Below are 23,578 nucleotides of genomic sequence, written 5' to 3'. Positions count from 1 at the left end.
TACAGTGAAAGCAAATTTATTAAGAAACTAAAGGAATAAAAGAATGGCTACTCTATAGACAGGGCAGGGCTGCTGGTTGCCCATTTTTATGGTTATCTCTTGATATGCTAAACAAGGGGTGGATTATTCATGCCTCCCCTTTTTAGACCATATAGGGTCTAAAGGTTAACGTCCTGATGTTGACGTGGCATTTGTTTTTTTGTTTGTTTGAGACAGAGTCTCGCTCTGTTGCCCAGGCTGGAGTGCAGTGGTACAATCTCAGCTCACTGCAACATCCACCTCCCGGGTTCAAGCGGTCCTCCTGCCTCAGCCCCCCTAGTGGCTGGGATTGCAGGCACACACCACCATGCCCAGCTAATTTTGGTATTTTTAGTAGAGATGGGGTTTCGCCATGTTGGCCACGCTGGTCTTGAACTCCTGACCTCAGGCGATCTGCCCGCCTCGGCCTCCCAAAGTGCTAGGATTACCGGCATGAGCCACCGCGCCTGGCCAGCCATGGCATTTGTAAACTGTCATGGCGCTGGTGGGAGTGTAGCAATGAGGACAACCAGAGGTCACTCTTGTCGCCATCTTGGTATTGGTGGGCTTTGGCCGGCTTCTTTACTGCAAACTGTTTTATCAGCAAGGTCTTTATGACCCGTTATCTTGTGCTGACCTCCTACCTCATCCTGTGACTTAGAATGCTTTAATCATCTGGGAATGCAGCTCAGTAGGTTTCAGCCTCATTTTACCCAGCTCCTATTCAAGGTGGAGTTGCCCAGGTTCAAACGCCTCTTACAGAAGCACTGGACTGTTCCAAAGCACCTTCTGCTTCCCTTCTTGTCCTCCTCCCACGATGGGGAGCTCACTACTTACTACCTCTCCAGCAGTACCATCTGCAACAAAGTCCTCCCTCAGCCTGGGGGAGATCTGCCCTGGTGCTCCCTACACACACACACACACACACACACACACACACACACACACACACCCCTTCTGAAACCAGAGATGGGGGCTGCTGTCAGCATGGGGCAGCTGGAACATTCAAACATTTCTCCCCAGGCTAGATGGCCAACTCCCCAGCAGTCAGCCCCGGGCCTGGATGTCCTGGGGACGAAGCTGTCGCTCGCCTTCAGCCAGAAAGACAAGGAGGGCACGGTGCAGCAGATGCACCCCCAAGCGCCGGCGACGAGCAGCTGGCCAGCCTGCCACCACTCCATAGCAGTGCCCTTGCTTCTGGTTGGTGAGCATCTGGATCCCTGGAGAAATTGGATATGGGGTCACAGGGGCAGCCACGGGGATACCTCCCCATCCAGCAGAAGTGTGTGACAGCAGGAGGCTGAATATGGTGGCTCACACCTGTAATCCCAACACTTTGGGTAGATCACATGAAGCCAGGAGTTCGAGACCAGCCTGGCCAACATGGTGAAACCCCGTCTTTACTAAAAATACAAAAATTAGCTTGGCACAATATGGTGATATGTGCCTGTATTCTCAGCTACTCGGAAGGCTGAGGCACAAGAATCACTTGAACCTGGGAGGCAGAGGCTGCAGTGAGTCGGGATCATGCCACCACACTCCAGCCTGGGCAACAGAGTCTCACACATACACAAAAAAGTATATGACAGCAAACCCAATGTGTATTGCTCTTGAGTGGGGATAAACCAGTGGAGCAAAATACATGCATGTGCAGGTTCAAAGTTGGTGCTCAATAATTGCTCAGTCAACAAATCAACACCCCTCAGAAGGAAAAAAATGAGGGAACTGGGAAGCCAAATGCCTTTCATATGACCCCCATTCTAGGTACCAGGCACCCACCTAGGGCTTCCACAATACACGCCTCCCGCGTATAAGCCTCCACAGCGACCATGTGCTGGAAGCAATGTAGGGACACAACGCCGCAACCACTGGCCCAGATGTCCAAGATCTGATGCACCTTGGGGCAGGCCTGGGGGGACTAGGGCAGAGTCAGAAGTCAGCACCCCCAATCCCCTCCCCTGCCCATGGCCTGACAGCCCTTGCTGAACCCTGATCCCTGTCCTCACACCTGTTTTCTTGACCGCCCATGGTGACCAAGGGCCTCCCAGAGGTGGACGTATGGCCGGGCCCTCGTCCCTTTGCCCACGTAGAAGATGGCACGGACGAAAGTCTGAAGGCGCTCAGCCGGGGTCAGTGAGAAGGCTCGGGCTGGCAGGTCCTGAGTCTCCCTGGATGAAGGGGACAGCTCAGACAGGGAAAAGTGGATAGAGTGGTCCCCAGAGGCAGTCCTTAAAGTCACAACATATCTTGAACCCATGTCTAGTGACTCCTGATTACAGGATCAGAGAGAGGCAGTGGCTCCCCAAAGACATTCAGCAGCTTTCTTTTTTTTCTTTTTTCTTTTTTTTTTGAGACAGAGTTTCACTCTTGTTCCCCAGGCTGGAGTGCAATGGCAGGATCTCAGTTCACTGCAACCTCCACCTCCTGGGTTCACGTGATTCTCCTGCCTCAGCCTCCTGAATAGCTGGGATTACAGGCATGCACCAACACGCCTGGCTAATTTTGTATTTTTAGTAGAAATGGGGTTTCTCCATGTTGATCACGCTGGTCTCTAACTGCTGACCTCAGGTGATCCGCCCACCTCAGCCTCCCAAAGTGCTGGTATTACAGGCATGAGCCACCATGGCCAGCCGGGGCTCACGCCTGTAATTCCAGCACTTTGGGAGGCCAAGGCAGGAGGATCAGTTGAGGCTGGGAGTTCAAGACCAGCCTGGCCAACATGGTGAAACCCCATATTTACTAAAATTCCAAAAAAAAATTAGCCAGGCATGGTGGCACATGCTTGTAATCCCAACTACTTGGGAGGCTGAGGCACAAGAATCGCTTGAACCCGGGAGGCAGAGGTTGCAGTGAGCCAAGATTGCACTACTACATTCCAGCCTGGGCGAAACAGTGAGATTCCACCACAAAAAAAAAAAAAAGAGGCGGTGGCTCACGCCTGTAGTCCCAGCATTTTGGGAGGCCAGGGTGGAGTACCTGAGGTCAGGAGTTCGAGACCAGCCTGGCCAACATGGTGAAACCTCGTCTCTACTAAAAATACAAAAATTAGTCGGGCGTGGGGGCAGGTGCCTGTAATCTCAGCTACTTGAGAGGCTGAGACAAGAGGATTGTTTGAACCTGGGAGGTGGAGGTTTCAGTGAGCCGAGACGGCACCATTGTACTCCTGCCTTGGCAACAAGAGTGAAACTCCGTCTTAAAAAAAAAAAAAAGAAGAAGAAGAAGAACTGATGATTCTAGGGCCAGTCCCCCCTTTCTTAAGGGCACACAGCAAATAAAAACCAATCCCCAAATTTTCTAGTTTCTATTTCTGGGGCTTTCCTGCCCTTAGTACCTGGGGTCCAGCAGCAGATATGTGAAGCTAGACTTCACGACCCCCTCCCGCCACCTCCTGGCAGGATCTGGCCGCTCAAACTGCTGGGCCAGCGCATCTTCGTCTGCCTGGACGTCTGGAATATGGCCCGTCCGCAGGGCTGCAGCCAGTTCTAGGCTGTGCCCTGAAAACTCTGGGCCTGGAAGTCAAGGGAAATGGAGGAAGGGATGATTCTGAGATAGGGAGGGAAGTGGGGCTGAGAGCTGGGGTTCTCCGGGAGATTCCTGGAGGCTCCCTGGACTCCACGTGCCCTGGGGAGACTAACCAGGAGCAATCTGGGCTTCTACCAGCCGCTGGAAGTAGAACCGCCAGGTGAAGGGTGTGACGGGGCCAGGATTCTCACCAAGCGCTCGGAGTCCCTGCAGCGACTCCAAGTCAGACACAGTGGAGACTGGCAGCTGCCGGCAAGGGCCGACAGGGTCCCTGCCACCTGTAGAGCTTGCCTCATCCTCTGTCAGCCAGAGCGTGGCCATGTCACTATCAATGGATGTCTGGTGCTCCCACAGGCAGTGGCAGTCAGCTCCAGGGGGTGGTGTCCGTGGGGAGCTATGAGATGGACTCCTGTCCACGAGAGGCATGGAGGAAGGGGAGGACTGGAACCAAGCAGCATTTGGTGGGGTCAGAGTCAGGGCCTGCAGACGGGCATTCAGTTCTGCCTCCGTGCCCTGAGACCTAGGTACCCTCTGGTTGGCATGGGCAACATGCAGAAGTCCCTGCCTGGTCGATGGCAATGACCCAGCCCAGGGGGGAGTGTCCGAGGCTGGGTCCTCAGCTCCAGAGACCTCAACCGCTGTGACAAAAGAGGCATCTGAGCTGGAATCCCAGTGCCCTGGAGGGGACGCCAAGCTCCCATCTTTGTCCACAATTTCAAGGGGAACAGGGAGGCTGGGGGGTCCTGGGTCAGCCTCCAAGCCCATGTCCCTGTTGTCACCTCTGCATGGCTGCTTTTGGAGTGCTATGGAGTCCAGCGTCTCATCGGGAGGTCCAGAGAGGCCTGGGGCTGCAGGTGAGAGTGGGGGCCAGAGAGGAGAGGAGGAGGGATGAGACAGCGATGGGAATAGGATCAGACAGAAAAAGGAGATCGGAGTGTCTGAGGCCGAAAGAGCTGGCCACAGATAGTGGACGTGACATAGAACCAATGGGCGGGGTGGGGAAGACAGTGGATGCCGGGGACTGGCCCAGAAGTCAAGCCCCAGCATCCCTGCAGGCCTTACTCACTGCCAGGTGCAGTCTCGGGCTCCTGGGTCTCTGCCCCGATCCGGGTCCGGGTCCCGGTCCGCGTGTCGAGATCCTGCAGGACTCGCGCGCACTCCAGGTGTCCCTGCTGCAGGGCCAGGTCCAGCGGCCGGAGTCCGTCCTACAGGGGTGAGGTCAGCAGGGGGCGCCCGAGGCCCTCTTACCTTCCTTCCCTCCTTCTGGGCTCACCCAGCCTTTCTTTGCCCGCACAGTGCCTCCCAACCTGGTCGCGCAGCGCCGGGTCCGCTCCTTGGCTCAGCAGCAGCTCCAAGCCGCGGCGGCAGCCCCAGGCGGCGGCCACATGCAGCGGCGTCAGTGCCTCGACAGATCTGGGGCGGCAGCGCAAGAGGGATCATTGCGGACTCAGCCTCCCGGCAGGAACCCCAATCTCCGCTCTGGGGACCCGGAGCCTTCGTTCTCGGCCTCCCCGATCTCCCCTGTGCACCCTGGTACACTGTCCTTGGAACCTAGATGCTATGACCTCAGGCCAGGACCCAAACCTCTGCCGTCTGACCCTGGAGCCTCCACCCCAAGATCCGAACCCTTGATCCCCACGTTGGTCCTAACGCAGCCCCATTCCCCGCCCTCGGTCTGGGACCCCAGCGCCTCCCCCGAGCCCTAGCCCCTGCCCTTGGACCCCCAAGTTCCCTCCCCAAGATCCCCCAAACCCTACCCTCGGGCCCCGAGGCCCTGGCCCGGGATGGTGGGGCGCCCCTTCCCGGATTCCCAGACTTCGGCTTGGGGAGACCCCGCCCCGGACCCAGGCTCTACCTTACCGAGCGTTGGGGTCCCCGCCTTGGCGCAGTAGGGCCCCGAGGCAACGCAGGCCGCGCGGGTGCCGGGCTCCGGCCGCCAAGTGCACAGCCGCTGCGCCGTCCTCCAGCACCAAATTAGGGTCCGCACCGCAGCGCAGCAGCTCCTCTACCGCCCTGCAAACGCCAGCGTCAGAGTGGACCCGGGCCAAAGACCCCCACTCCTGGCCCGCCCCCGGCCCCGCCCTCACCACGGCTCCTCCTCCCGCAGCGCAGCCCGCAACCTGCGAGCCAGGCTGGCCTCCGAGCACATGCCCTGGCTGGGTCCGAAGCGCACCGCCTGGCCGGTCGATTTCCTACTTCCCGCGGGGGGCTTGTGGGCATGCGCCGCTCCTCCCCTCGGCTCGGGGGGCCCCTCTCCGGGGCCGAGCAGGGTTCCCAGCCAGGCTGCCCCGCGCCGCACCGAGGTCCACATCCGGGTTCGAGAGCTTTGGTGTCCGCAGGGGCCCGTGACACCCGGAGGCGCTCAAGCAGGGGCTGGGACCGCCGATAAGAGCCCGGGCGGGAGGATGCCACTGGGTGTGCCACTATCTCATTTAAAAACGGGAAACGCGAAGGCACCCGGCTCGAGTGGGTGGAGCTACGATTAGGAAAGTCCGGGGTGCCCCAGGTCATTAAGTCTCAGGGAATCTTCTGCAAGGGTGGCCTCTAGGAGGGCGCACCTCTAGGAGGACAGTGTACCAGGGTGCACAGGGGAGATCGGGGAGGCCGAGAACGAAGGCTCCGGGTCCCCAGAGCGGAGAGGCTTAGGCCCGGCACGGTGGCTCACACCTGTAATCCCAGCACTTCGGGAGGCCCAGGCAGGAGGGTTGCTTGAGCTCTGGGGTTCGAGACCAGCCTGGGCAACTTGGATAAACCCCGTCCCTACAAAAAAATACAAAAAACGGGCCGGGCGCGGTGGCTCACGCTTGTAATCCCAGCACTTTGGGAGGCCGAGGCAGGCGGATCACGAGGTCAGGAGATCGAGACCATCCTGGCTAACACAGTGAAACCCCGTCTCTACTAAAAATACAAAAAAATTAGCCGGGCGTGGTGGCGGGCGCCTGTAGTCCCAGCTACTTGGAGAGGCTGAGGCAGGAGAATGGCGTGAACCCGGGAGGCGGAGCTTGCAGTGAGCCAAGATTGCGCCACTGCACTCCAGCCTGGGCGACAGAGCGAGACTCCGTCTCAAAAAAAAAAAAAAAAAAAAATACAAAAAACTAGCCGGGCATGTGCGCCTGTGGTCCCAGCTACTTGGGAGGCTGAGTTGGTAGAATCTCTTGAGCCCGGAAGTTCGAAGATGCAGTGAGCCATGATCACACCACTGCACTCCAGCCTGGGCAACAGAGCAAAACTCTGTCTCAGAAAATAAATAAATACATAAAATAGAGGCTTCAATTTCCAACCCCCAGGCCGAGGGCCCGGCTCACGCCTTTAATCATTGTGCTTTAGGAGGCTGAGGCGGGAGGATCTTTTGAGCCTACTAGTTTGTTGTTGTTTTTCTTTTCTTTTAGTGAGTGCAGGAGTTTGAGACCAGCCTGGGCAACAGAGTGAGGCCCTATTTTTTTTTTTTTTTTTTTTTTTTTTGAGCCAGATCTTACTCTGTCGCCGAGGCTGGAGTGCAGTGGCGCAATCTGGGCTCATTGCAACATTTGCCTCCCAGGTTCAAGCTATTCTCCTGCCTCGGCCTCCCAAGTAGCTGGGATTACAGGCATGCACCACCACGCTCGGCTAATTTTTGTACTTTTAGTAGAGATGGGGTTTCACCATGTTGTCCAGACTGGTCTTGAGCTCCAGACCTCAGGTGATCCACCCGCCTCCACCTCCGCCTCCCAAAGTGCTAGGATTACAGGCGGAGACCTTGTCTTTATTATTTATTTTTTTATTTTTATTTTTATTTTTTGAGATGGAGTCTCGCTCTGTCACCCAGGCTGGAGTGCAGTGGCGCAATCTCGGCTCACTGCAAGCTCCGCCTCCCGGGTTCACGCCATTCTCCTGCTTCAGCCTCTCCGAGTAGCTGAGACTACAGGCGCCCACCACCACACCTGGCTAATTTTTTTTTGTATTTTTAGTAGAGACGGGGTTTCACCGTGGTCTCGATCTCCTGACCTCGTGATCCGCCCTCCTCGGCCTCCCAAAGTGCTGGGATTACAAGCGTGAGCCAACGCGCCTGGCCTATTTATTTATTTTTGAGACGGAGTTTTGCTCTTGTTGCCCAGGCTGGAGTGCAGTGGTGTGATCTTGGCTCACTGTAACCTCCTCCTCCCGGGTTCAAGAGCTTCTCCTGCCTCAGCCTCCCCAGTAGCTGGGATTACAGGCATGCACCATCACGCCTAGCTAATTTTTGTATTTTTAGTAAAGACGGGGTTTCACTATGTTGGTCAGACTGGTCTTGAACTCCTGACCTTGTGATCCGCCCACTTCGTCCTCCCAAAGTGCTGAGATTACAGCTGTGAGCCACCGCACCTGACCAAGACCCTGTCTTTAAAAACAATTTTTAAAAAATTTCCAGCCCCCATTCTGCGATGCCTATTTTCAATCCAGCGGAGCTAGGACTTCAGTATTTTGGAGGGCTGGACCTCTGAGAGTCTTAGTGTCCCATCTGCAAAATGTGAGAATCCTAACGAGGTTGATGCAAGGATTGAACAGGGGCTTGGGCACAAGGGCCTGACACACAATAGGTTCCCGAAAAATGCTCATAGGGAGGAAAAGCAGTCACTCAATAAAGCTGTTTATTTTTGAGATAGGGTCTTGCTCTGTCGCCCAGGCTGGAGTGCAGTGGCGGGATGACAGCTCACTGCAGCCTCCACCTCCAGGCTCAAGTGATCCTCCCACTTCAGCCTCCCAAGTAGCTGGGAATCACAGGCGTGAGACACCAAGCCTGTCTTAATTTTTGCATTTCCTATAGAGACAAGAAATGTTGCTATGTTGTCCAGGGTGGTCTTGAACTCCTGGCCTCAAGCAACCCTCCTATCATGTCCTCAGCACTGCTGATGGAGCTGTTAAACCTCCCCCTTAGGGACGTATGATCCAGGCCTGGCTGATCAGAACATCACACAACCCTGGGACATGACTAGCTCTTAATTGAAGCATGTAATCCTCCGGGGGAGTCCAATCATATCCAGGTGCTGAGAGAACTCTGCCTTGACCTGGGTTGGGGTCTGGGGAGTGGTCAGAGCCATCACACACCTTTCCATTGGTTGGGGGGTAAGCAGGGCACATTGACTAGCAACCATGTAGTACCCTCCCCAATGGCAATGTTGTCCTAGCACCTGGATACAGCCAAGCCTGAAGCTGTTATCTTGGCTTTTTCATCTATTTTTGAATGTTTCTTTTTTGTTTGAGAAAAGCTCTCGCTCTGTCACCAGGCTGGAGTACAGTGGTGTGATCTCAACTCACTGCAACCTCCACATCCCGGGGGGCTTTTTCATCCACAAGAAAGTAGCCACTCACCTTTGCTCAGTGGCTAAGTTTTCTGTCACTTGCAATGAAGATGATCCCAATTAACACAAAGTGATTGGCGTGGACTTCGGTTAACGAGTCTCAAATTTTTATTTTGATGGCAAAAATCACACAGGGAAGAACAAAAACTATCCATGACAAACTAGGAGTGGAAATGGGCTGGGAGACACAGACAATGGGTGCCCACAGTTCCTGGGATCCCTCCTGGAATCCTGGGTTTCCCTCCTAGGACCCTGCAAGGTATCCTAGGTGCCTCCTGGAACCCCCCCACCCCGGAGGTCCCAAGGAACCTAGTTTGAGAACCAAGGCTTTAGGCCAAGGACTTCCTTGCACAAGAAGGTGCAGATGTACAGGGATGGTTCAGACAGTGGCCTCAACCTCAGTTGCTTCATCCTCTTCCTCCAGCAGGCTGTAGGAAGCGTGGCTCTGGCAGGGCCGCTGCAGGGGGTGGGCCAACAGTTTCGCCATGCAGTTGTGCAACTCCAGGGCTGGCCCAGCCAGTGCCACCTCATACTTGTAGCTGGTACCCTTGGTATCCAGGCTGCCCATGAAGGCAAACATGTCCTTCGGGGGAGATGGGGGTCAGTGAAGGGCTGCTCAGGCAGAGGTTACCCCAACAGGCCCTTCATATCCCTGGAGGGCTTCTCAGAAGAGGGGACATCTGGGGTGGGTTCTAAAGGATGAAGAGGAGTTTGCCAAGCAGAAACCATTCACACATTCAGCAAACATTCCCAGCCATGGACCCAGTGTTAAGGATCCGAAGAGGTCCCACTCATGGCCCCCAAAGAGTCCCCAGTGTTGGCCGGGCGCAGTGGCTCATGCCTGTAATCCCAGCACTTTGGGAGGCCCAGGCAGGCAGATCACGAGGTCAGGAGATGGAGACCATCCTGGCTAACACGGTGAAACCCCGTCTCTACTAAAAAATACAAAAAATTAGCTGGGCGTGGTGGCGGACACCTGTAGTCCCAGCTACTCAGGAGGCTGAGGCAGGAGAATGGCGCGAACCCGGGAGGCGGAGCTGGCAGTGAGCCGAGATTGCACCACTGCACTCCAGCCTGGGCGACAGAGCGAGACTCCGCCTCAAAAAAAAAAAAGAGTCCCCAGTGTGGAGGGACACAGTCAGATACAGACACATTCTCCTGGCCCCCACTTTGATCCTTCTTGAAAAACAGGGCCGGGCGCCGTGGCTCACGCTTGTAATCCCAGCACTTTGGGAGGCCGAGGCCGGCGGATCACGAGGTCAGGAGATCGAGACCACGGTGAAACCCCGTCTCTACTAAAAACACAAAAAAATCAGCCGGGCGTGGTGGCGGGCGCCTGTAGTCCCAGCTACTCGGAGAGGCTGAGGCAGGAGAATGGCGTGAACCTGGGAGGCGGAGCTTGCAGTGAGCCGAGATTGCGCCACTGCACTCCAGCCTGGGCGACAGAGCGAGACTCGGTCTCAAAAAAAAAAAAAGAAAAAAGAAAAACAGGGAGGGCTTCTCAGAGGAGGGACTTTTTATTTTACTTATTTTATTTTTTTACTTTTTTTTGAGACAGGGTTTCGCTGTTGTTCCCAGGCTGGAGTGCAACGGCACGATCTCGGCTCACCGCAATCTGTGCCTCCTCGGTTCAAGCGATTTTCCTGCCTCAGCCTCCTGAGTAGATGGGATTACAGGCATGCGCCACCACGCCCGGTTAATTTTGTATTTTTAGTAGAGACAGGGTTTCTCCATGTTGGTCAGGCTGGTCTGAATTCCCAACTCAGGTGATTTACCCAAAGTGCTGGGATTACAGGTGTGAGCCACCGCACCTGGTCGTATTTTTATTTTTTGACACAGGTTCTCCGCCCTGTCACCCAGGCTGGAGTGCGGTGGCTTCATCACGGCTCACTGCAATCTCCACCTTTCGGGCTGAAGCGAGCCTCCTGTCTCAGCCTCCCGAGCAGCTGGCACCACAGGCGTACACCACCACACCTGGCTAGAGGGGGAACTTTTGATTTGGGTATTGAGGTATAAGGAGGAGCTGGTCTCAATTCCCTGTCATAGTTGGGTAAACTGAGGCTCAGAGAAGTAAGTAGTCCACTCGAGGTCCCACAGCTAATTCAGGTCTGGGATGTGAAGGCCCAGTAGGGCCTGGGGAGTCCAAGAGGGATGGATGCTCCAGGCCGAGGGTGCAGCGAAGTCAAAGCCAGGAAGAAAGGGAAGAGGGAGCCGGTCGTGGTGGCTCACACCTGTAATCCCAGTGCTTTGGGAGGCTGAGGCAGGCAGATTACCTGAGGTCAGGAGTTCAATACCAGCCTGGCCAACATGGTGAAACCCAGTCTCTACTAAAAATACAAAAATTAACCTGGTATGATGGCAGGTGCCTGTAATCCCAGCTACTCGGGAGGCTGAAGCAGGAGAATTGCTTGAATCTGGGAGGCAGAGGTTGCAGTGAGCCGAGATCGTGCCACTGCACTCCAGCCTGGGAGACAGAGGGAGACTCTGTCTCAAAAACAAAAAAAGGAAAGAAAGAAAGGAAAGCAGGGAACATTGGGGATGGGGGAGGCAGGACTCAACATGTTGCCTGGACCATCGTCCCAATGGCTGCCATCCCATCACTCACAGCAGACAACTGGGAAACGGCTGTTCAATGACCAATGCCATGACCTACCCCAGCCAGAGCTCCAGGGCTATCGAATGGAGGTAGAGACCCCCAGACCCAGCGCAGGTGTGTTCCAAGGCATCCTGTCCACACCCGCCTGCCACTCACACCTGCTGAGGCCTCTCACCTTCCAGCTCATCTCCTCCTCCTTCTCCTCGGTGCCATTGTGGATGTAAACAACGTCAAAGAAGAAATATGGGCACTGGAACATTTTCTGCGGGGGAAATAAAGAACACCAGCCTCTGGGGCTTGGGTCACCCCATGCCCCATGACTATAACTCCCCCATTTCTGCCTCAGACTCTGGGAACTTACCTCTAGGCACCCCAGCCTCTGTGGTTGGGAAGTCCCTCCTGGTGTCTAACCACCATCCTCATGGCTGCAGGCACCCCACCCTCTCCCAGGCCTCACCCACCTTCATGGGCTCCGTCAAGGAGAACTGGGGCTGGCAGGGTGGACGGCTGTAGACAAGGATGGTGCGGACCACATATGGCGGGGGAATCGTCTGCACGTTCTCTGTGACTGGAAGCTCAGTTTTCTGCTGGCTGCATACCCGGGAGGAGGGAGCAGTCAGAGTAGCCTGTGGGGGTCTGCCCCTCTTATCACCCTGAGAGACCCCAGATGCTCACTGGGCAGGTGAGGCCCCACTGATGTCTTCCAAGTTCGCTGCTGCCTGTGAGGCATCCCATAAGCGGTTCCCTCTGCCCTGAGCACGTTCCCAGCCCGACCCCTCTGAGTGCAATGGTGAGATCTCTGCCTCCCAAGTTCAAGCGATTCTCCTGCCTTGGCCTCTCAAGTAGCTGGGATTACAGCTGCCCAGCTAATTTTTGTATTTTTAGTAGAGACGCGGTTTCACCATGTTAGGCAGGCTGGTCTCAAACTCCTGACCTCAGGTGATCCGCCTGCCTCGGCCTCCCAAGGTGCTGAGATTACAGGCGTGAGCCACTGCCCCTGGGCCACCCTCAGTGTCCTGAACACCCTCAGTGTCCAGAGCGTCCCCAATCACTGCTGTCAGCTGGAGCTGCCTAGCAGCATGTGCATCTCCACCAGCCCCCATGCTCCCAAGACACATAAATGAGGAATTGCCCAGGGCGAGGTAGGAAGGGAGGAGGCTTTAAGGCTCTCTAGATTATTTCTGTGCTGTTTGGAGCTTCTTCCCAGAAGTGGCCCTTCTCTTTGAAGGTGAGTAAGAATTTCCCCACAGGGGACTTACATGAGGCCGAAAAGTCCTTCCAGATCTGGTGCGGATGCTAAGGAAAAGGCTGGTAGAGCAGGAGTGAGAGGGAACAGGTGGCTTCCCAGATCCTGATGCCAGAGGAGACCCGGCACCCTTAGAGACGCACCATGTGACCCTGGCCAAGTCACTTGCCCTCTCTGACACTCGAATTCCCCTCAGCATGGATCACAAAATAGGGTGCTGGCACCAGATGACTTTAAGACTCGGTATGCCAGGCACGGTGGTGCACGCCTGCAATCCTAGCACTTTGGGAGACCAAGGTGGGCGGACCGCCTGAGGTTAGGAGTTCAAGGCCAACCTGGCCAACATGGTGAAACCCTGTCTCTACTAAAAACACAACATTAGCTGTGCCTGATGGCACATGTCTGTAATCCCAGCTACTTGGGAGGCTAAGGCAGGAAAATTGCTTGAACTCGGGAGGTGGAGATTGCGGTGAGCCAAGATCGTGCCACTGCACTACAGCCTGGGCAACAAGAGTGAGACTCCATCTCAAAAAAAATAATAATAAAAAATAAGATCCACAGGGAGCCATGGGAGGTTTTGGAGCAGAGACGGGATGGGATGGAATCTAATTTATGTTTTAAAACAGAATGGGGCTGGGCATGGGGGCTCATGCCTGTAATCTCAGCACTTTGGGAGGCTGGGGTGGGCTGATCACTTGAGCCCAGGAATTCAAGACCAGCCTGGGCAACATAGCAAAACCCCACCTCTACAAAACATACAAAATTATCCAGGTGTGGTGGTGCACACCTGTAATCCCAGCTACTTGGGAGGCTGAGGCAGGAGAATCGCTTGAACCTGGGAGGTGGAAGTTGCAATGAGCCAAGATCGCACCATTGCACTCAGCCAGGGCAACAAGAGCAAAAAAAAATAAAAAATAAAAATAAAAATAAAAAAGTTCCCCTTTCCAGCATGGCTGGGGCCACTCTCCTCAAAATGAAAGAGCCAGGGGTGTTCTTGTCCTTCTGGAAAAAACTGTCCCCATTTTTTCCTTTTTTAACTTACAAGAGTCCTATTCTATTTCAGTTTTGGGCCATACATGAGCCTTTTATGTCCAAATTACCATAAAATGTCCTGCGCCCAGGTTCAAGTGGCTGTAGGAGCAATGGTGACATTTCCGTCACATACTGCCATTTATTGAGCACCGACTGTATGCCCAGCCCTGTGTGAGGTGATCCCCTTGTGGGTGAATTTTGGACCCCCTGAGTACAAATCAGGTACTTCTTTTTGTTTGTTTTTTTTTCTTAAAGATGGAGTCTCACTCTGCTGCCCAGGCTGAAGTACAGTGGCGAGATCTCAGCTCACTGCAACCTTTGTGCCTCAGCCTCGCAAGTCACTGGGATTACAGGCGTGGACCACCATGCCCGGACAAAATCAGGTACTTTTGCTTCTGTATTATTACAGCATCTCCATGGCGTAGGCAGCTTTGTGCCTTCCACAGTACAGATGGGGAAATTGAGGCTCAGAGGGGTGACTTTCCCAGCCTTGGCAGAGCTGAGATCTGAACCACAGCCAGCCAGAGTCATGACTCAGACTTTCCTGGGCCCCAAGGATGACAGAAGGAGACAGCCCCCTTCATGGGGACATCTCTGCCAGGAAGGATACTGAAGGTGGAACAGGAGGCCGTCTCCAGATCATAGAGGCAGCTACAGAGCTCGCGGGGGTCGGAGGTCAGGCCAGACAGCTGCAGGGAAGCAGAGGCCTCAGTGCAGTGCTCCCTGGGTCCCAGGGGACCCCAGGGCACCCAGCGCCTGCCGCAGCCTCACCCAGGCCGTGTCATCATTCACCACCACCAGTGCAAACTCGTGGCTTTTGTCGATCTTGTGTTTAGTCCGCACAAACATCTCAATCATCTTCTGGGAGACATTGAGGGCGTTGGTTTTGGAGCTGGGGAGGCAGAGAGTACAGGGGAATTAAGGTTCCCTCAGGGCCGGGCGCAGTGGCTCACGCCTGTAATCTCAGTACTTTGGGAGGCTGAGGCAGGTGGATCACGAGGTCAGGAGTTCAAGACCAGCCTGGCCAAGATGGTGAAACCCCCGTCTCTACTAAAAACACAAAAAAATTAGCCGGGCCTGGTGGCAAGTGCCTGTAATCCCAGCTACTCAGGAGGCTGAGTCAGAGAATCGCTTGAACCCGGAAGGCGGAGGTTGCAGTGAGCCGAGATCGCGCCACTGCAGTCCAGCCTGGGCGGCGACAGAGTGAGACTCTGTCTCAAAAAAAAAAAAAAAGTTCCTTCCGCCACCCTCCTCTGAGAACCCTGCACCAGCCCCATGATAAGGCCCTGGAGGTATAGGTCACACTGCAGGGGGGTGGCGGAGCTCAGCCACAAACCCAGTCTGGCTGACATCGGAGCTCCTGCCCTCTCCAAGTGGGTCCCTCTGCGCAGCATGGGGCTCAAGGTTCCCCTAGAGTCATTGCAGGAACTTTGCTCAGCCATGGGCAGTTGTGAATGCCACTGAGGGGAAGAAGGTGTCACCTTCAACATCTCCAAGGAGGTCCTCAAGCCCCATCCAGGCCCTGCAACCCAAACTGCCCCCCACCCCAGATACAGCTGTCCAGCACATGACTCCAGACAAGGGCTTCAGGGCCAGCTGGGCCTGGGTCCGAATCCTGGCTCTGAGCCCTTGAGCAAGTCACTTTGCTTCTTGGCGTCTCCAACTCATTGCTATGAATGGAGCCTCAATGGGCCATAGCCTTAACATTACCAGTTGTCCTTGCTACTCTTTTTTTATTTTTTTATTTTATTTTACTTTTTTTGAGACAGAGTTTCGTTTTTATCGCTCAGGCTGGAGTGCAATGGCGCGATCTTGGCTCACCGCAACCTCCATCTCCCAGATTCAAGCGATTCTCCTGCCTCAGCCTCCTGAGTAGCTGGGATTACAGGCACGCGCCACTGTGCCCAGCTAATTTTTGTATTTTTAGTAGAGGTGGGGGTTTCACTATGTCAGCCAGGCTGGTCTCGAACTCCAAACCTCATGATCTGTCCACCTCGGCCTCCCAAAGTAATGGGATTACACGTATGAGCCACCAAGCCCAGCCTCTTTTTTTCTTTTTTTAAAGAGACAGGGTCAGCCGGGCAGTGGCTCACACCTGTAATCCCAGCACTTTGGGAGGCCGAGGCAGGCGGATCATGAGGTCAGGAGATTGAGACCATCCTCGCTAACACAATGAAACCCCGTCTCTACTAAAAATACAAAAAAAATAGCCAGGCGTGGTGGCGGGCGCCTATAGTCCCAGCTACTCGGGAGGCTGAGGCAGGAGAATGGCGTGAACCCGGGAGGCGGAGCTTGCAGTGAGCAGAGATCAGAGATTGCACCACTGCACTCCAGCTTGGGAGACAAGAGCGAGACTCCGTCTCAAAAAAAAAAAAAAAAAAAAAAAAGGGTCTCGCTCTGTCGCCCAGGCTGGAGTGTCGTGGCAAAATCATAACTCACTGCAGCCTCAAACTCTTGGGATCAAGTGATCCTCCCAGCTTGCCCTCCCAAGTAGCTGGGACTCTAGGAGCATGCCACCATGCCTGCTAATTTTTTAAAAATACGTTTAGAGGCCGGGTGCTCATGCCTGTAATCCCAGCACTTTGGGAGGCCAAGGCAGGCAGATGACTTCAGATCAGGAGTTTTGAGACCGGCCTGGCCAACATGGCAAAACTCTGTCTCTACTAAAAATACAAAAATTAAACAGGCATGGTGGTGCATGCCTGTAATCTCAGGTACTCAGGAGGCTGAGGCACAAGAATGGCTTGAACCCAGGAGGCGGGGGTTGCAGTGAGCTGAGCTCACACCATTGCACTCCAGCCTGGGCAAGAGAGCGACACCCTGTCTCAAAAATAAATACATACATACATACACATACATATATATATATATTTTTTTTAGAGATGGGGTCCATGTTGCCCAGACTAGTCTCGAATCCCTAGCCTCAAGTGATCCTATCTCAGCCTCCCGAGTCACTGGGATTACAGGCATGAGCCACTGCACCTGGCTCTTGCTATTCTCTGATACTGCCACGCCTGAAGCCAGACCAAGCTGGTGTGAGTTTCAGAGTGAGAGCCCCGTATCTTTTGGGCTGGACCCTCCCAGCCATGGCCGCATGTTCAAGCCCTAAAATGTCCCTCTTACCCGTTGAACGACTCCAGCTTTGGCAGTGACATTTCCTCTGACAGGTCCAGGCAGATAATCTGCAAGGTAGTTGGAGGGTGGTGAGTGTCCTCTGACCTTAACGTTGGCCCCCACACCACTCACTGGCCCTCTTCAAGCTGCCTTGTCTGAAAAGGCAGTATGATGACCCCCCGCCAATCCTCAGCCAAGCCATCTACTTTGAAAAGCAATGGCTTAGAAGAATGGGCACTGAACTGGGAGTCCAAGTAGATAAGTGAATAAATGAGCCAGAGAATGTGTGACACATCAACACAGAAATGAGGATACAGTGGATCGAACTGTGGCTCCCAAAAGACATGTCCAACCAGAACCTGAGAATGTGACCTTATTTGGCCAGGCACAGTGGGTCACACCTGTAATCCCAGCACTTAGGGAGGGCAAGGTGGGTGGATCACTTCAGGTCAGGAGTTTGAGACCAGCCTGGCCAACATGGCAAAACCCCATTTCTACTAAAAATACAAAAAATTGGCAAGGTGTGGTGGCACCTACCTGTAATCCCAGCTACTCAGGAGGCTAAGCCAAGAGAATTGCTCGAACCCGGGAGGTGGAGGTTGCAGTGAGCCCTGATTGCGCCACTGCACTCCAGGCTGGATGACAGAGTGAAACTCTGTCTCAAAAAAAAAAAAAAAAAAAAAAAGAGGCCAGGTGCGGTGGCTCACGCCTGTAATCCCAGCACTTTGGAGGCCAAGATGGGAGGATCACGAGGTCAGGAGATCGAGACCATCCTGGCTAACAGGGTGAAACCCTGTCTCTACTAAAAAAATTAGCCGGGTGTAGTGGCGGTCACCTGTAGTCTCAGCTACTCGGGAGGCTGAGGCAGGAGAATGGCGTGAACCTGGGAGGCGGAGCTTGCAGTGAGCCAAGGTTGCGCCACTGCACTCCAGCCTGGGCAACAGAGCGAGACTCCATCTCAAAAAAAAAAAAAAAAAAAAGATGCTTGGCACGGTAGCTCACGCCTGTAATCCCAGCACCTTGGGAGGCTGAGGCAGACAGATCACGAGGTCAGGAGATTGAGACCATCCTGGCCAACATGGTAAAACCTGGTCTCTACTAAAAAATACAAAAATTAGTTGGGTGTGGCGGTGAGTGCCTGTAATCCCAGCTACTTGGGAGGCTGAGGCAGGAGAATCATTTGAACCAGGGAGCCGGAGGTTGCAGTGAGCTGAGATCACACCACTGCACTCCAGCCTGGTGACAAAGCGGGACTCTGTCTCAAAAAAAAAAAAAAAAGAATGTGACCTTATTTGGAATCAGGGTCTCTGCAGATGTAATTAAAGTAAGGGTCTTGAGATAAGATCCTGTTTTGATGACAAGTGTCCTTATAGGAGACAGAAGCGGAGAAGACACAGAGACACAGTGAGAAAGGCTTTATGAGGACTGGACAGAATTAGGCAAAGACAGCCGGACGCGGTGGCTAACACCTGTAATCCCAGCACTTTGGGAGGCCAAGGTGGGTGGAACACAAAGTCAGGAGATAGAGACTGTCCTGGCTAACACGGTGAAACCCCGTCTCAGTGGCCGGGCGCGGTGGCTCACGCCTGTAATCCCAGCACTCTTGGAGGCCAAGGCGAGTGGATCATGAGGTCAAGAGATCGAGACCATCTTGGCTAACATGGTGAAACCCCGTCTCTAATAAAAAATACAAAAAATTAGCCAGGCGTAGTAGCAGGCGCCTGCAGTCCCAGCTACTTGGGAGGCTGAAGCAGGAGAATGGCGTGAACCTGGGATGCAGAGCTTGCAGTGAGCCGAGATAGCACCACTGCACTCCAGCCTGGGCGACAGAGCGAGACTCCTTCTCAAAAAAAAAAAAAAACAAAAAACAAACAAACAAAAAAACAAGAAACGCCGTCTCTACTAAAAACACAAAAAATTAGCCGGGCACGGTGGCTGGCGCCTGTAGCTACTCGGGAGGCTGAGGCGGGAGAATGGCATGAATCCGGGAGGCGGAGGTTGCAGTGAGCCGAGATCACGCCACTGCACTCCAGCCTGGGTGACAAAGCAAGACTCCACCTCAAAAAAACAAAAAAAATTGGGCAAAGACTAGAGTGATGCAGCCACAATCCAAGGAATGCCAGGAGCCACGAGAGGCTAGAATAGCAAGAAAGGGTCAAGTGGGGTGGCTCATGCCTATAATCCCGGCACTTTGGGAGGCCAAGGCGGGCGGATCACCTAAGGTCAGGAGTTCGAGACCAGCCTGGCCAATGTGGTGAAACCCTGTTTCTACTAAAAATACAAAAATTAGCCGGGCATTGTGGTGGGCACTTGTAATCCCAGCTACTTGGGAGGCTGAGGCATGAGAATTGCTTGAACCAGGGAGGCAGAGGTTGCAGTGAGCCAAGATCGTGCCATTGCACTCCAGCCTGGGCAACAAGAGCAAAACTCCATTTCAAAAAAAAAAAAAAAAAAAAAAAGACAGACAAAATGAAGAGGCAAGAAAGAATCCTCCCTTAGAGCCTCCAGAGAGGCTGTGGCCCTGCCGACACCTGACTTCTGGCCCCAAGAACTGTGAGAGAATAAATTTCTCTTGTTGAAAGCTACCAAGTCCATGGTGACTTGTGGCAGCCACAGGTAACTAATACAAAGGGAATGTTTGCAGAGTGAATCCCAAAAGACAAGATGCTGGGTTCCCTAGCATCTCAGAGCCCCAGGCCACCCCCTCTACTTACCACTTTCTCTGGACAGTTGACCCTTGGTGTCCGAATTTGGACCTCAGGGGCTGGCGGGGGCACCTGCCATGACTTAGGGCCGGCTCCTGAAGTGTTGGGGCTCCCATCGTCAGCACTGGCGGCCTCACCCTCACCCTCGCTGCGGCTGCCCACACTGGCCTGTGCCCCCACTGCGCGGTCCTCAGCCCCTTCAGGATTGGAGCGAGTGCGGGGCCGAGGCTCTGCCGAGTGCTCCTCTTCCTCCTCCTCCTCTTCAGTGGGGCTGCTGGGCTCTGCCACTTCCATGGCTCCTGTGTGGCTAGATGGAACACGGACAGGGGAAGCCAGAATCCTCCCCTTGGGAGTTTTAAAAGCATTTGGTTATGGTCGGGCGCGGTGGCTCACGCCTGTAATCCTAGCACTTTGGGAGGCTGAGGCAGGCGGATCACCTCAGGTTGGAAGTTCGAGACCAGCCTGACCAACATGGAGAAATCCCGTCTCTACTAAAAAGACAAAATTAGCCAGGCGTGGTGGCGCATGCAGATAATCCCAGCTACTTGGGAGGCTGAGGCAGGAGAATCGCTTGAACCCGGGAGCGGAGGCTGCGGTGAGCCGAGATCCCGCCATTGCACTCCATCCTGGGCAAAAAGAGCGAAACTCCGTCTCAAAAAAACAAAAAAAACAAAAAAACGTGGTTACTAAGAAGGAAGAGGGGCGATGAGCCGCTTACTGATGATGAGTCACTCCTCTTAGGGAGTCAGTTCCCTCAGCTGTAGAATGGGTGCCTTTTACACCTATCAGCCGAGCAGCCACTCCGACATAAGATAACAGTCCCCCCTCTTTTTTCCTCTTTTTTTTTTTTTTTAACGTAGTGCTAGCCCCATGCCCCTACTCGGCCAATGAGCACATCCCAGCTCTCTGGCCACTGAAAATGGCTCAGGGATGGGCACATGACCCAAATCAGGCCACTGAGTGGCAGCTCTGCAACTTCTAACAGTGCCATCAAGGAAAAGAGACTCTCATTAGCGTTGCAGAGCTGGGAGAATAAAGTTGAGAGCTGCGAGGGGCCCCTTTTGCCTCTAAGGTAAAAAGCGAAATGGTCTCCACCCAGAAAACTGCAGATCGAATTCTGACCACCTGGACCCAGCTCCTATTAGACCCAATCTATAAGCCACTAACTTCCTTTTTCTTCCTTAAGCCAGATTGAGTAGGGTTTTCTGTTACCTAAAACTGAAAATGTCTTGGTGAATAAAGGAATAATAACCTCTAGGACACCCTCGTGCCTAACGGGTGTCTGCATGAGGGAGAAGCAAAATATTAGTACTGTGGTTCCCTTGGAGAGAAACAGGACGCGAATGGAGCAGTTGGTCTATCTGGGCAATAGGCACGGGCTTCCCAAGATGGTCTTTGAGCGCCTTGCAGTCCCCACACCTCTGAGGAAAACAAAGCTTTAGCGGCAGCAAGAAGGATGGACGCTACACTGCAGGAGAAACCAGAAATAAAGGCGGAAGCCCCAGGAAAGGCGAGGACCTGGATCTCTTGGGGCAAAGGGAGCTGGGTCCCTAGGAACGGGCCCCGCACGCTTTCACCACCCAACTTCGGCTCACCGTAGCCTGAGCCTCCTTCTAAATCAGCCGCCGACTCTCTAGGAAGCCGCCATCTTTACAGCCGGAAGTTGTGCGGGGCAGCCCCGACGCCTCCTGGGAAATGTAGTTCAGCGGGCTGCAGAACAAGCGGAGACAGAAACTGGTTGAGACTAGGGAGAACTTGAAAGCTGATCGGCTGAAACTGGGCTAGGGGGTGGGGTTTGGAGTGAGAGCAGCCTGGAGCTGGGTGCTACGGGACCTGGAATGTGATTGGCTACACTGGAGCAAAGTATGAAATGTGATTGGATTAAAAAAATTAGTGAATTTTTTTTTTTTTGTTCTTGGCCGAATCAGACTACAATGGTCAGTGCTTCTACCCTGATAGGCTGAAACGGGGAATGGGGGTGGAGCTTGCAATGTGATAGGCTAAGAGGGACGGAGAAGCCCGATTTAGGGAAAGAGGAGGGGCTGATTGGTGATTGGTGGAGCTGGCTTGATCCTACGTGTGGGGCAGGCATTCTCATGTGGGTGTGGCCTGAGCATCCAGGGCCCTTCCCAATTACTTAATTCTTGTTCGTTATTTTACATATATTTGCATGAATCAAAAAATACTCTGGTCTTATTGGGTCACTGTAGGTGGAGCGAAGCTAAGTTGGGCCTATTTCAAGCCTGCCTCCTTTTTCATGGCTTTTTTTTTTTTTTTTTCTTATTTTTAGAGATGGGGTATCTATCGCTCTGTCGCCCAAACTAGACTGCAGTCACGCGATCCTGGCTAGTCACTACAGCCAAACGATCTCTCAAGTAGCTAGGACTATAGGCGAGGACCACCGCATCAGGCTAAACCAGGCTTCCTTATTTTTTTTTTTTTTTTTTTTTTTTTAGACGGAGTCTCAGTCTGTCGCCCAGGCTGCCGTTGTCTTCTTAGTGCACACTTTCCCCCTTAGTTCCAGGAGTATTTATTTATTTTTATTTTTCTGAGACAGAGTCTTGCTCTGTCGCCCAAGTTGGAGTGCAGTGGCTCAATCTCAGCTCACTGCAACCTCCACCTCCAGGGTTCAAGTAATTCTCCTGCCTCAGCCTCCCAAGTAGCTGGGATTAGAGGCATGCACCACCAGGCCCGGCTGAGATATATATATGTATTTTTTTTGTATTTTTAGTAGAGCTGGGTTTTTGTTGGTTTTTTTTGTTTGTTTTTGTTTTTGTTTTTTTGAGATGGAGTCTCGCTGTGTCGCCTAGAGCGGCTCTTTGAAGGCTCTAAGCCTTTGCCCAGGCAGTTCCTTCTGCCTGGAATGCTGTTCCTCCTGTTGCTTTTCTGGCAAGTTCTTTATCCTTCAAAGCTCACCTTACACAGCCCCTCCGGCTATTCTCGAATTAGAGCCTGGCCAATGTGGCCGGCTTCTCTGACTCTTTAAAAAAAAAAAAACTGAGGGGTTGGGGGCAGTGGTTCACACCTATAATCCCAGCATTTTGGCAGGCCGAGGTGGGTGGATCACGAAGTCAGGAGTTCGAGATCAGCCTGGCCAATATGGTGAAACCCCGTCTCTACTAAAAATACAAAAAATTAGCTGGGTGTGGTGGCACGCACCTGTAATCACAGCTACTCAGAAGGCTGAGGCAGAAGAATCGCTTGAACCCAGGAGGTGGAGGTTGCAGTGAGCCAAGATCGTGCCACTGCACTTGCGCCACTGCACTCCAGCCTGGGTGACAGAACAAGATTCCATCTAAAAAAATAAAATAAATAAAATAAATAAATAGGGCGCGGTGGCTCACGCCTGTAATCCCAACACTTTGGGAGGCCGAGGCAAGTGGATCACGAGGTCAGGAGATCGAGACCACGGTGAAACCCCGTCTCTACTAAAAATACAAAAAATTAGCCGGGCGCGGTGGCGGGCGCCTGTAGTCCCAGCTACTCCGGAGGCTGAGGCAGGAGAATGGCGTGAACCCGGGAGGCGGAGCTTGCAGTGAGCCAAGATCGCGCCACTGCACTCCAGCCTGGGCGACAGAGCGAGACTCCGTCTCAAAAAAATAAAAAATAAAAAATAAATAAATAAATAAATAAATAAACTGAGGCTTCAAGTGGCTCTTAAATGTTTCTGGGGCTGGTGGGGTCGGTGGCTCATGCCTGTAATCCCAGCACTTTGGGAGGCCGAGGTGGGTGGATCACCTGAGGTCAGGAGTTTAAGACCAGCCTGGCCAACATGGCAAAAACCCATCCCTAGCCGGGTGCGGTGGCTCATGCCTGCAATCCCAGCACTCTGGGAAGCTGAGGCTGGCGGATTACTTGAGGTCAGGAGTTCGAGACCAGCCTGGTCAACATGGTGAAACCCTGTTTCTGCTAAAAATACAAAAATTAGCTGGGCATTGTGGTGGGCACTTGTAATCCCAGCTACTCGGGAGGCTGAGGCAGGAGAATTTCTTGAACCCAAGAGGTGGAGGTTGCAATGAGCCAAGAT

The 23,578-nt window shown here is 53.6% G+C and overlaps 2 protein-coding genes across 23 annotated transcripts; both read right to left on the bottom strand.

Moving 5' to 3' along the window:
• On the bottom strand, positions 1–6,205 carry ANKLE1 (ankyrin repeat and LEM domain containing 1). 16 transcript variants are annotated; one of them, XM_055239297.2, is made up of 9 exons: positions 5,628–6,205; positions 5,401–5,545; positions 4,848–4,953; positions 4,607–4,745; positions 3,732–4,388; positions 3,350–3,527; positions 2,027–2,186; positions 1,798–1,936; positions 1–1,238 (listed from the first exon to the last, which is right to left on the bottom strand). In XM_055239297.2, exons 1-9 carry the CDS (start codon positions 6,049–6,051, stop codon positions 1,066–1,068), a joined length of 2,121 nt encoding a protein of 706 aa, XP_055095272.2. In that variant the 5' UTR covers positions 6,052–6,205; the 3' UTR covers positions 1–1,065. The 16 variants fall into 16 exon arrangements, with proteins under 16 accessions (XP_055095272.2, XP_055095270.1, XP_055095267.1 ...); XM_055239295.2 differs by having other exon boundaries at positions 5,401–5,553; positions 5,661–6,008; XM_055239292.2 differs by having other exon boundaries at positions 3,654–4,388; positions 5,401–5,553; positions 5,628–5,995.
• Positions 6,206–8,948: 2,743 nt separating this feature from the next.
• On the bottom strand, positions 8,949–21,304 carry BABAM1 (BRISC and BRCA1 A complex member 1). 7 transcript variants are annotated; one of them, XM_055239325.2, is made up of 9 exons: positions 21,147–21,304; positions 19,561–19,858; positions 16,856–16,914; positions 14,504–14,624; positions 14,343–14,421; positions 12,714–12,738; positions 11,916–12,045; positions 11,630–11,716; positions 8,949–9,441 (listed from the first exon to the last, which is right to left on the bottom strand). In XM_055239325.2, the coding sequence occupies exons 2-9, from the start codon at positions 19,843–19,845 to the stop codon at positions 9,238–9,240; spliced, it is 990 nt and encodes a 329-aa protein (XP_055095300.1). In that variant the 5' UTR covers positions 19,846–19,858; positions 21,147–21,304; the 3' UTR covers positions 8,949–9,237. The 7 variants fall into 7 exon arrangements, with proteins under 7 accessions (XP_055095300.1, XP_055095301.1, XP_055095298.1 ...); XM_055239326.2 differs by having other exon boundaries at positions 19,561–19,896; positions 21,147–21,293; XM_055239323.2 differs by having other exon boundaries at positions 19,561–20,177; positions 21,070–21,273.
• Positions 21,305–23,578: the final 2,274 nt, after the last annotated feature.

This window comes from Symphalangus syndactylus, chromosome 13, assembly GCF_028878055.3.
Source record: "Symphalangus syndactylus isolate Jambi chromosome 13, NHGRI_mSymSyn1-v2.1_pri, whole genome shotgun sequence".
NCBI classification, from domain to species: domain Eukaryota; kingdom Metazoa; phylum Chordata; class Mammalia; order Primates; family Hylobatidae; genus Symphalangus; species Symphalangus syndactylus.
This window is presented reverse-complemented; position numbering and strand designations above follow the sequence as displayed.